Raw genomic sequence first — 12,423 nt, 5'->3', positions numbered from 1 at the left:
AAGTTCCCGTGTGCACCCTGGTTTGAGAAGCGTCACCTTCCCTTAAAAGGAGAGAAAAGCATGGATAGTCTACCAAGCAGGGTTACATTTGGAAACGGATTTTTACAAGCAAAGCCTTTGAGTCAAAATACATAGAAAAGTAAATTAAAACAAAACCCTTCCACAAAGCTCGAATGGATGTATAAACCAGTGGGTCATTTCTTAGTATGTTTTTCCCTGTTATTCGTCTCCTGTTCATCTTCTCTCCCGGGGCAGCGGTGACGCAGGGGACAAGGCTCTCGGGCTTTCTCTGCAGCTCGCCAGTTCAAAGGCTGCGGGCGAACCCGTGTTCATTCCCTGCTGTAGGTTCTTCTTTAAGTTTCCGTTCACCGAGGGCTCCGTTTCCACCCTTTATTCCTTCCTCCCTGTCTGTCTTCCTTCATCCCTTCCTTCCCTTCTTGCAGTGCTGAATTTCATGGAAACCTGTTAGCAGTTTTCCCTGCTCCACGCTGTTTCTTTTCAGCAAGTTCCCAGCCTGCATTTGCCTGGCACATCCTTGTCCTGCTTCCTTCTCCGGGCGTCTTTGTGCAGATATGCTGGTTCCTTTTCGTGTGTTACTCACTGTGTGCATCAGTGGGTTCTGTTTGGAAGCCCTAGTTTGGTTTGGGGTGAAGTGGTCCTGCCTCTTACATCTCTAGTCCTGTCTCTAGCCCTTCACATATTAGCAACACTGAGTTCTGTGTGGGTCTGATAATAGAGTATGAAATCGCACACCTGCGCTCCTTCTCCTATGTCTGTTCCTTCTACCCAGCATGCTTTTCCCTTCTGACTTACCTGCTAAGCTTCTGCTTCTCCTGCAAAGCCCAGCTCAGATGGTTCTTGGTTCCTGAAGTCTTCTTTCCCTCTTTTGGGACACGATTGGTCTTTCTTCTCTAGTTTGTGTATGTTTTGGTCGTTACATTTTTTTCACTGAATTGTAATCATTTGTTTACATATTTTTATTCTTCAGTAGATTATTAATTCCTTGAAACTGATATCTTGTTCTCCTTTGTATCTCCATCACTTGACACAGAGCCTGGAAGTTAATAGGGTCTCAAGTAATAATTACCATTTGGGTTTCAATGCACACAAATTGAAAGAGTCAAGCCTGAATAAAGATGAGTCCGATTTAATAAGATAGAAGGAAAAAAAACTGCAGGGTTTGAGTTTTTTGTTTATGTTGTGTTACTGTATTGCACCTAAATAAAATGTAAATTAAAATGTAAGACAGAGCCCCCTAAAAAAGGCAAAATAAATGTAAATATTGTATAGACTGTAATAGAAGACTAGGGATCAGGAAAGATGTGAGGAAGATGACTTTAAATCCTGGAGCTCTCTGAGTGCTCGCCGCAGCCGCAGCCGACTGCCATCGCCAAGATAAAGTGGGTGGGGAGGAGCCGCAGTCTGGGACAAAACCACCGGTCCTCCAGGTGCAGAGGGAAGCGGAGGCCCTGAGCTTTTCTGCATTCCTTCCTTGTCAGCTGGAGGAAGATTATCTGCTCCTGGGATTCAACTGCTCTGTTTTTAAAAAAAAATAACTACTTATGTTGCTGATTTCACAATATTTCTTCCCTCCAGAGCTCAGTTCTGAAAAACATTTCATGCCCGTTTCCAGGCATAATGTCTCCCCTGCACATGTCTCAGCCAGTATAATTTAGTGACTTGTTACAGCGCAAGGTGAAATACTGGGTGAGGATTGAAATACTCCATATGTCTCGGAATTCCACAAATCCAGGCGTGTGGGAGACGTTCGGCACAGAAACCCAACATGACTAACCCTCAGAAAACACTCTGAAATCGATAGCCTCTCCCCACGGCCCGGACACACCACGCAATGCATCCCCGCGGGACTTGCGCGGAGCCATCTGGAATTTCTCAGCGTTAACACGAGTCCTTTGCTTTTGCACAAAGGCAGCAGAAATGCCGCTGCCCGAGCTCTCCGCCTGAGACGTTGAGTTGTTCATTTTCTTGAGTTTTTCATTTGTTCCTGTAGTTCTGTGAGAAATTAATTGCAAACCATCTGAGACACGTTTTTTGCTCACTTCCATATCAGAAAACGCCAGGAGTGAAGATGTTTCCTTGTTACTTTTTTTTTTAATGCCCTGGGCAGCTTAAGCAATGATTTCATCTCATTTCAATATGTGTTTTTCCTGAGACTCACCTTCCAATCTGATTTCACCTCTATTCAGCACCGTCTGCTTTATTTTTCCCTAATCGTGAAGGAGGTTGTGGGTACCTCCGTTGCCAGGCGCATTGGGTGTCTTTGAGCTCTGACAGTGGCCCCATTGTCACCAGCCTGGAGCTTCAGGCTCATTCCATAGGCACTTCCCTCCCAGCTTGCATAGGAGCTGGCAAATATGTCTTGAAGGGCATTTGAAGGTGACATGCTGACTTCTCGAGGAGCCCCAGAATGTGTCCAAGTCTGAACAGCGGTGTGGTGGTGCTCAAATTAATTCAACAAATGTCAGTCAGGGCCCACTGTGTTTTAAATAAGACCTGGTCCTGGTTTTCAAGGAGCTGACAGCCATGTGGGGGAGACCGGTGTGTGGGCCATATGGAATGGGGGTCTCCAAGGAGAGGATGGAGCGGATCCACCCGGGCTGGCCAGGTGGTAGCTCTCGAGCTGCTGACCTGTGCAGTGATGACATAGGGTGACATCAGGTTCCCCCTCACTGTCCCCTGGGTCCACCTCCCAGACACCAGTTTCCTCCCTACCGAATCTTGGGACCTTCTGCCACTTGCCCACACAAAAGTCTACTTGAAGGGACCTGCAGTGGAAATGATTACACACTTTTCCGCTGATGACACTCCTGTGTCTTTATACCTTGCCTGTTCACTCATGTAATGGACAAAAATATTACTGGCCAGTAGATAAAGTAAAGCAGTATCAAGCATCCCAAGATCGCTAAAAATTTCCTTCAACCGCTATGCATCCACTAAACATTATTTTCCCAACTTGGTCATCATTAACCTCTGGGGTCTGGACTTGGGCACTTAGCGACAGTGGCAGCACGGGATTTCACCTGCTATCACATACATACCTGTGAGTTCTCCTTCTGTGTGTGATGAATCCAGACTTCACTAAGTTCGTGAGGTCCTGCGACACCATGCAGTAGACATTTTAGTGACATCTGGCCCTCTTCCAATCCAGGTAAGCTTTGGGAGTTATTGATTGGAATAACTTGGTGGGAATTATTGATTGGAATGTGCCATCCAACCAACACATGAATGACCCCGTCTTCTCTGTTGAATTCTATTTAACTGAACTTTGGGGTATAATTTGTATAACATTATTCTTGATCATTGTTGTAATTGTCAGTGTCATTTACAAAAGATTTATCATGCTTATTATCTCATTTTAGGTCACCAGTGTCTTCAGAAGATCACGGTAAGAATCTGTCTTCCTTACGCTAATTCAGGGTTAACAGTTGAGCTCTGGCCCTTGCATTTCACTGTAAGAGGGAAGAATTAACTTTTTAAATGTCTTTAGGATTTTTGCCTTCTAGTTTTTAGTGTGAAATGTCCAGTACTTTTAAAAACTTAATTCACCCTAGCCAAATTTGATACCTTGTATTTCTTTGAATATGTCACACCCATTTTCGGTTGACAACGTTTACATTCTGATGTGTTCTGCCCGATGTCAGTGCCCATGGCCAGAAACTTCTTGTGACTTTGGGCTGGAGTCACATTACAGATGTTTTTAAACGTCTCCGAATTACAGATGTTTTTAAAATGGGGTTTTGTGGTAGATATTCCTTAAACGCCCCTTTTAGTTTGGACATTGGGGTTTGCACGGGGCGCCATGAGTCTGAAATGAAGCTAATTGGTAAGTGGTGTGGATTGGTATCCAGCTGAGGTGAGTCTTTAAGGAACAACTGTTTCATTCAAGGGATACAATGTATGGTTTGATCACATCTCACTTTTGGGGCTGTTCATGTATTCAGTCAACAGGCACAACTGTTAAGTGTCTACAGTGAGTCACTTACGCCAGGCAGTCGTGTCACACCAGCATGCTGCTGTGGTGTGTAACACAGAACTTTCCCCTCAAGGAGCTTTCGGGGGCCAGTGGGGAGGGGAGGGCGGAAGGACCCATAGCTGCTGCAGTGCAGAGTGACATGTGATTGGTCTTGTAAGAGCGGGATAACCCAGGCCTTGAAGAAGACAACTGGCCTCCTCCTCACGCAGCCCCTCATTTAGCTCGGGCGCCATGGTGCCTGCAGCCAGCCAAGTGAGAGCCACGGAATCGTTTCAGGCTTCCCCCTTCGTCCCCTCTTTTCTGTGTGGTCATTCTGCTTTTTGGAGGTCTTTGATCTCCGTTGTCTTTTTAGCCCTCTCCCTGTCTTTCTTGGATTTTTAAAGTTGTGTATTGCCTGGTATTGGTACCTCCAGAGTTCTACCTGTAGTTCACGGTAGATGTAGATACCACCAAACGGATGGTTCTGTAATAAAACCCTCTGCCCATTGCCTGTAGGATGGAATATTTTCAGAAGACCAATAATTGTACCGAGCTTTCCAATGTCGTGTTTTAACACGGACTCCAAAGTTCTTAAATGATGGAACCTCTGTCTTCCTCTGCTGTGTCTTTGGGCATCTCTTCCCTTCTGTCTGCGCTCCGTGCCTAACCACGCAGCACCACGTCTGACTTCTGGAACTCACCGTGTTTATCGCGTCTGCCTGCTCCTCTCCCCCTCCCGTTCCTCCGGACAGGACGGTGCTCCTCCTTTTTGCCGCATACACAACACCCCTGCCGCCTGCGACCTGGTGGGTCCTCTCCTCCTCCGGGAGAGCTTCCCGGCCCCCTTCTCCCTGCATCCAGTTCTTCCCTGCGTTCTAGAATTCAGCACATAAATTCCATGTTTGATTTACCTGTGTCCCCTGTGAGACCATGAGAATGATACTGGTCGTAATGAGTAGCAAACGTTAACAAGAGGTTTATTAAATGAATGTGTGAAGGAGAGAGCGAGAAAGTCTGGGGCAGGCCTATTCTCCTGTCCTATAAACCTTCTGCCAGTACTGAAATGAAGCTCTGTCATGTTCTGTGAAGAACCATGGGGGAATTACATCCAGGCCCCAGCAAGTCAGAATTAGGCGGCCGACCACCTAGGGCCGACCGAGACTGCGTGCTGTTTTGTGTATCGGTGTTGGTATGACTAGGTTTGTATGATAAAGTTAGAGGTCCTTGGGCGTCCAGGTTCAGATGATAAACTGGAAGTTTGTGTTTGGTTCGTATCTTGAACTAAAGTTCCCCTTAATGAGCTTGCCTTCCAATCAATAAGGACTTACCCCCAATTCCAGAGAAGCGGGGGAGGGGAGACTTCTGAACTGCAGTGCTGTAGTCTGCTAGGGATTCTCGAGGCCAGGAGCTGTCAGCGGGCATGTGCGGTGGCCTGGGAAGTCCCGAAAGGTCACCGCCCTCGGAAAGACTTGCGTGGTATTAATAGCACTACTTCAGAATTGATTATTTGAAGAACTGGTATATATGATTAAAAAGCATTGTCCAAATTAAAAGGCATTTCTATTTTCCTGGCTTCCGAGAAATGATTACATGTTCATGCCCTTTAGTTTGATTCTGCCACTTTCCAAAACTATTCAAACATGTAATGTAACGTTATAATACTAATTTACCTAATCTTACCTAAATTTTTGTAGTCTTTCAGCCCATGTATCCTTAGAAAATACTCTTATTCCTTTCTTTGTCACCAAGATTTTTACTAGTACTTAAAGTGTGTCTTCCTACACATGTTATTGGCCACATATGATCACATATATCAAAAATAGAGGATTGCATATATTTTTGTGATCATATTTTCTGTAGTTAGCATAAAATTTCTCGAATATCATATCATCAAGTTTATATTTGTACAGAATAATGAAACTGCAGAATACTCGTAAGAGTGTTGAGGGGCGGCATTTTTGTTTTCGCAAACCTGTGGGTGGGAGGGTTGGGGCACACGGGACCAAGGGTTGTGAGCTTAAAATACAAAGTCCAATTTCTCTGGACTTTCTATTTTATTTGCTTCCCACCCATGATCATACATCTCTTTCTCATAACTGGTCACTTCTACTCTTTCCAAAACAGACTTCACCCTTGAGAAAATCTAATTTTCCAGAATTCAATACCAGGCTGGCTTCTCAATTCCCACATATTACCTTCTCATGGAAAATATGCTTGAGTACCGTGGCTTCGCCATTTACTGTCCCCGGGTTCGGCTCCTTGTCTGTATATTAGGGCCATTCCTATCCACCCTGCCCCCACCATGGGGTGGTTGTGAGTTCAGACGGGGACTCACCTGGGAAATCACATTCCAGGTGGGTAAGAAGCAGCCCAAACACAGTGCCGTTGTTGCTGTCCTAGGGAGGGAAGTGTGTTTCCTAGTGATGCTGCCTTTGAAAAGTTGGGAGGTGTGCCGGGGAGGGGGAAGGAGGAGGAGGTGGGGGTGGGGTGCTTGTGGCGGAAGACCGTTTCCTTCAACATTATTATTAAATATGAAATTTTCATTGGGAGGCTTTTTCCATCTGGGTGAAGAGGAGTGACAATGGTTAAGTTAGCTTGCATAAACTTCAAATAAAGGTTTGGTTTATGATTAGATATGCGATCGTGTAGAGTTGATGATACAGGCATAAATGAAGCGGAAAATGTTTCTATTTATATACTAGGAGATCAGAGTCGTTAAAAATGAGGGGTCAAATTTATTGAGTGCTTATGATGTGCAGACACTGTGCCAAAGTGCTTCAACTACATCATTTTCTCATTTCATCTTTCCCAATAATGCTGAAGCGTAGGTGTTACCCTCGAGCTGGGGACATGGGGTCAGCTTTCTCAAATCACTTGCTTATGCTCGCACAGCTAGAAAATGGTAGAATTCATTTGCAAACCCGGCGTAATTCCAGCACTCACTCATTTACCCACCATGTCCTCAGAAAGCAAAGGAAATGGTCAGCAGTAAAGTGAGTTGATAGAATTATAGAGGAAAAAAAAAAACCCTTTCCCTCTAACCAGAGTTTATTTACTACAGCGCCAGTCATTTCTTTTTAATGACAAAACAAAACAGAACAAACACAACCATTTGTCCCTCCTGCTGGGACGGATTTTTCCCCCTAGAAAAAAAGAAATACCAGCATCACATTCTCTCCTAATTAGTGAACTGAGTGAAACCGAAGCTTCAGGGAAACCTGCCACGCTCGGTCCCAGGGGCAGCGTTACATTTTAATGCTACATCTGGAAGCCGGAGCCTCCTCCTTGTCGGAGGATAGGCTTGGCGGTGATTGACTACTCTGTCCTTTGAGTTTCCTCTGCGTGCAGTGCCTAGCACTTCATTGTTCTAATCGCTCCTGGAGCCGCCCCTGTGCCCGGGCTGCTCCGCCTGCTCCCAGCTCTCAGGCTCTGTCCTGTTGCCAGAGCCTCCTTATCTCACAGGCCTCCCAGAATGCCTCTGTGCTGCTGCTTCTGCCTGTGCCCGCGTGCTGCCGGAGGGTCAGCCTCAACTCATGTCTGCTCACTTACAAAATTAAAGGCACTAGTGTCTCTCTGGGAAGGAAGCGCCAGCAACCTGATTCCTCCTGGGGTGTCTGAGGCGGCATCCCTCCCCCGTCCTGTCTCCTGGCCCTCTTGGCCACAATGGCTGTCACGTTATGTGGCAGCTTTTTTGTTGCTGTAGTAGCACAGAGGATGAGGAAGGGAGGAAAGGTGGATGGAAATAAGATTGGAACGACCGGAGTCACTACTGTAGGTGCCCGAGGATGAGTCCACGGTCAAGCCGGAGCCAGTTCACTTTGTGGCAGGTCACACAGGAACAGTCACACAGCGACATCCACAGTAGTGGGGCCCAGAGCTCCTTGAAGTGCCGCCCCTCGGCTCAAACACCGTAGGGTCATTTTTCCCTTTACGATAAACATATATTAGATGTCATTTTATTATAGAAAATATTCATAAAGATGTATAAAAATTTATCGGCTAAGTTTAAATGACCGACAGGAACTTCTGTGTACACAGGCTAAGAACTGAACACTTGTATATGTGAGTGTATGTGTGTATATATTTCACATATATGGGTATAGTTTTGCTTAGTTTGAACTTTTATAGATTGAATTTTATTGCAAAATCTTCTTCTGTGATTTGCTTCTTTTGTTCAGAATAATATTTTTGTGATTCATCCTTTATCAACATTCCTTTTCCTAATTCTTCCTAGTGTCCTTGTACAAGAATTTCTCTAGGGTTTAAACCTAGGATGGCATCGCTTAGTGGTAGGTTATACACTCATTTCACTGATCCCATAACGTTTCTATGATGCCTCCTGAAATTAAAATTTTTTTCAAGAATTAATTTTTGAGAAAGTAAGTTAGAGTGGATTAATGGCTTGGGTCCTCATATTTTAGCAAAATAACTTCAACTACTCCTTTAAAATTATGTGGTATAATATATTCTTATGTGTACTAAAAAGTAAAAAAAAAAAGGCATCGTTCATTAAAGACGAGTATCTCAGGTAAGCGTCCTAAGGTAAGCCTCTGCTGGGGTTCAGAGAGGTTAAATAATGTCCTTAGTCACACCAAGCTATTGCCTGCTTAACAAACTACTCTAGGTGTTTCCCATATATTTAGTCTTCACAACAACCCCAGTACTACCACTGTTTTCCTTTTGCAGATGGGGAAACTAAGGCACAGACCTATTACACAACTTTTCCAAGGCCACATGAATTGCTGGCAAGGCTTAGAGTGAGGCTCAGACCCGGGTTGTCCTGACCCAGGTCCTGCTCGGAGCCACTCCCAGCAGCCGTGCTGAGGTTTGGGCTCACGTCACAGAACATTATCTGCGTTGAGTGGAGGCCTCATGATTATTGGGTGGGAACTGGTTATTAGAGATGAGGGTTTTTTTCTGTATCAGTGAGTGGTGCCCTTGACACAGAAGAATCCAAACATATGTTCTCGATCCACTTCTCTTACTCCCATACTTCCTTAATCAAGAAAACAGGGATCTGATTTCTTTTTCTTTCCTTTTTTTAAAGATTTTCACTTTTTTGGTAAAGATTTTACTTATTTATTGTGAGAGAGAAGTGAAGGGAGGGAGGAAGAGAGAGAGAGAAACATCAGTGTGTGGTTGTCTCGTCTCTCGTGTGTCCTCCACTGGGGACTTGGCCTGCAACCCAGGCATGTGCCCTGACTGGGAATTGAACCGGTGACCCTTTGCTTCACAGGCCCGTGCTCAATCCACTGAGCTACACCAGCCAGGGCAGGGATCTAATTTCTTATCAATAGCACTCATTCTCAAAAGGGTGGGATTCTTGGCCCTGACCGGGTACCCCAGTCGGTTGGAGCATTGTCCCGACATGCCAAGGTTGTGAGTTCCATCCACAGTCAGGGCACATGCAAGAATCAACCAAAGAATGCATGAATAAGTGGAACAACAAATCGATGTCTCTCTCTCTCTCCCTGTCTCTCTCTCTCCTCTCTCTCTTAAAAAAATAATCAATAAATTTAAAAAAAGATAGAATCCTTGAATGTTAGCTATTTCCTTAAGAAAAATCACAGTAGAAAAACAATTATGATGAGAATAATAGAGTCGATTAAGAAGGGTAAATGCATATGATTTGAGAAGTTTGTATTCTCAGGTACCATATTCTGATAGAATGATGACCCGACTATGACACAAACTGTTGCTCAGTAAAGCAAAGCTGAAGTATTTGTATTAAAGCTCGTTGAGGATTCAGAACTTCAGTTGAAATATATTTGGTACTTAGTACACATGGCTCTCCCAACTTTGGAAAAAAATCGATCTTCAACTATTTTGCTACCGACATCATTTTTCATTATACTATACTGAAAACTTTTATATTATTTTAAGGTTAGTGTTTAAGGTCCTTTTAAAAAAAATCCTAAGGACCTTTTGTCTATTTGCTATAGAAGAGCTTCATCTGAATTTGTCACATAATTTTTTAGCACAGTAAATTTTCTTCCCACAAATCAAGTCCCTCTTACTTATTTTTTATGATTGTACCTCATGTCAGTAGGTTATAATATTGCAAGAATTACAATGGCAAACATTTAGTGCTAAAAAAAAGAAGGCTAAATGCTTTTACCCTTTATTTTCTATCAGATATTAATTAGCAAAGCATGCTGGGTAAACTTGGCTGCCGGCACACACGGAGACATCTGCAGAGCTGTATCCGCCTCGCGAGGAAGTGCTTTTCACATCAGTCATCACGACGTGCCGCTTTGCGTGACCTTGGGCTGGCCCATGCAAACTTGCTCGAGTGCTCTTTTTTTTTTTTTTTTTTTTTTTTTGCCCCATATTCAGTTTCCTGACCAGGGAATCCCACACTGGCTTTTTAATTAGATTCAAACGTTTTAGTGCTCATTTTTGAGGCTCTTCCCACCCTGGTGTAGCTCACGTGGCTTTAGCGAGCTGTTTCTCCTCCCTGCCTGCAGGCTCCCCTCCAAATCCCATCTCCCTTGCGTTCGCTCGGCCATACGGTTTGTATCAACTCCTACCATCTCTCTGGCAGACCCCCTTCATTGTGCTCCATTCAAGTCCCTCCTCAGCGCTCATTAATTCCTGTGTCTTGGAACCACCTCCACAGCTTGGGAGGACAAACAATGATGAATTTTCCTGACAACTCAAATGCCCACGATTTCTCTGTCCTTATTCACTTACTGTTTTTTTGGGCGTATTCCAAACCTTACCCCCCCCATGGGTGGTGCTGCCATTCTTATTTAACGCTAAGCCCCGTGAATAGAGATGTTGCCCCGTTCTGGGCTGTGCCCTGGCACAGAACCGGTCCCCTCTGTATGAGTCTTGCTGTTACATTTGTGGCAGTATGTGGTGTTGGCAAACAGAAACTTTCAATGCACATCTCTGAATCCCATTGTGGCCTCATTAACATTGTTCCCTATTGTAGAGGATAGGTTGGGCCTGGTGCTTTGCCAAAGACATTCGGTCACTGGTGTGCTGGAGAGATGGCCTTTTATGGCGGTCTCACTGGGGGAGACGGCCGTGCGAGAGGGAAGGAATAAACGACAGCATTCTTTTTCTTGGCCGGTCTTCTTTCACAAATCCTAGGAAAACAGACCATCACTGCTGATTAGAAGAGCAAAAGAAAACAGAACAAGCAAAGAAACCAAAACAAAAAACCCCTAAGCTTTCCAAAATCAGGTTGTATGTCTTTCTCCAAGTCCTGACCCCACCGTTCTCTCTCCTTCCCCTTTATTAACTCTTGCTGTTGATTGTGACTGCATAATCCTGGGATCCTTTTGGTTGCTTTGGAATGCTTTGTTGGTGGTAATTATCTAATTATCTTTTGAAGCCTTATTATGGTGTGTCATTGTAGGGGGTGCTACTTACTGAGATTTACCTACAATTTTGCTTTAGATGGCCTTTGGCCTCAGAGAATATTTAAGTTAAAGCATTTAAAACATTGCAAAAATAAGAAAGGAACAAGAAGAAGAGAGGAAAAGAGGAAGGTGAACCTTCTGGTTTGCTTTTATGTGGATGGAAGCAAAGGTCATCAAATCCGATGACGGGTCAGGGATCCTCTAGAAGTGAAGCTATTGGAGAGTTCATTCTGCAGATAAATCACTTATGCTATGGATACGTGTTTCAAAAGGGAACAGAAAATGCCTGACTTGGCCCCTAGCTAGCCATCTCTGAGAGCAAAAGTAGAAAATCCAATTGTGCTTACTTTTTGAAGTTTACTGTGTTTATTTAAGATTTTTGCCCTATATGAAAGGATGCTGTGTGGGTTATCTTCATCCCATGTAATCAAGGGGCTAAGCACCCCTAAAGTTATTGCCATACAATCCTTATGTAAGGGTAATTGTTGCTGTGCTTGTCTGTTTTCTATTTCACTAGAAACCCTAATATCCAATGAAAACTTTTTCCCCAGTGTGCTCCTCCTAAGGCTTATTCTCAGGCAAGAACTGAGCAGGCGCTGCTAACTGGCTGCCCTGAATCATATCGGCCTAAGCATCTCTTCTCTTGATGCCCGGATGCAAAATATTAGACTGTGTTTGTTACTTATGCAGCTGGTTCCTGGAAGGTTAGTCCTGGACATGCTGCTTTGGGCGTTCCAGTGTCTTGGAAGCAGCTTTCTGTGTGTTTTCGTTTGGGTACACCATCACAGGTACTTGAGCCTACCCTGGCCAGAGGCTCGAACGTGTTCATCAGTCCAGCTCTTAGTGACTCCGAGAGTCAGCTACATGCGTCCTCGTTTTGCCAGCTTTCTGTGTCAGTCCTCATTTTCTGGGTCTGTCTTGGGTGTCCAGGATTTTAGGGTGTTTTTCTTAGCCTCACACGACATCCCTTCCCCTACCAATGGGACCCCACATGACACCTGGGAGAAGTTACTACTCCTTGCACTTCCCTTCCCCAGAACTGCAGCTTCATTCCCTGCACCTTTCTTCATTGGAGCCAGA

The 12,423-nt window shown here is 44.5% G+C and overlaps 1 protein-coding gene across 4 annotated transcripts in view; it reads left to right on the top strand.

The window, feature by feature from the left end:
- DGKI (diacylglycerol kinase iota) overlaps window positions 1-12,423 on the top strand; it is a 400,657-nt gene that overhangs the window by 349,657 nt on the left and 38,577 nt on the right. For all 4 annotated transcript variants that reach the window (XM_036010940.1, XM_036010942.1, XM_028525751.2 and 1 more), the window contains one exon: window positions 3,381-3,406. In XM_036010940.1, the coding sequence (XP_035866833.1) occupies window positions 3,381-3,406 (26 nt within the window). The remainder of the gene's footprint in view (window positions 1-3,380; window positions 3,407-12,423) is intronic.

Source organism: Phyllostomus discolor, chromosome 10, assembly GCF_004126475.2.
Source record: "Phyllostomus discolor isolate MPI-MPIP mPhyDis1 chromosome 10, mPhyDis1.pri.v3, whole genome shotgun sequence".
NCBI classification, from domain to species: Eukaryota; Metazoa; Chordata; class Mammalia; order Chiroptera; family Phyllostomidae; genus Phyllostomus; species Phyllostomus discolor.
The sequence above is the reverse complement of the archived record's forward strand: the minus strand, read 5'-3'. Positions and strand labels throughout refer to the sequence as shown.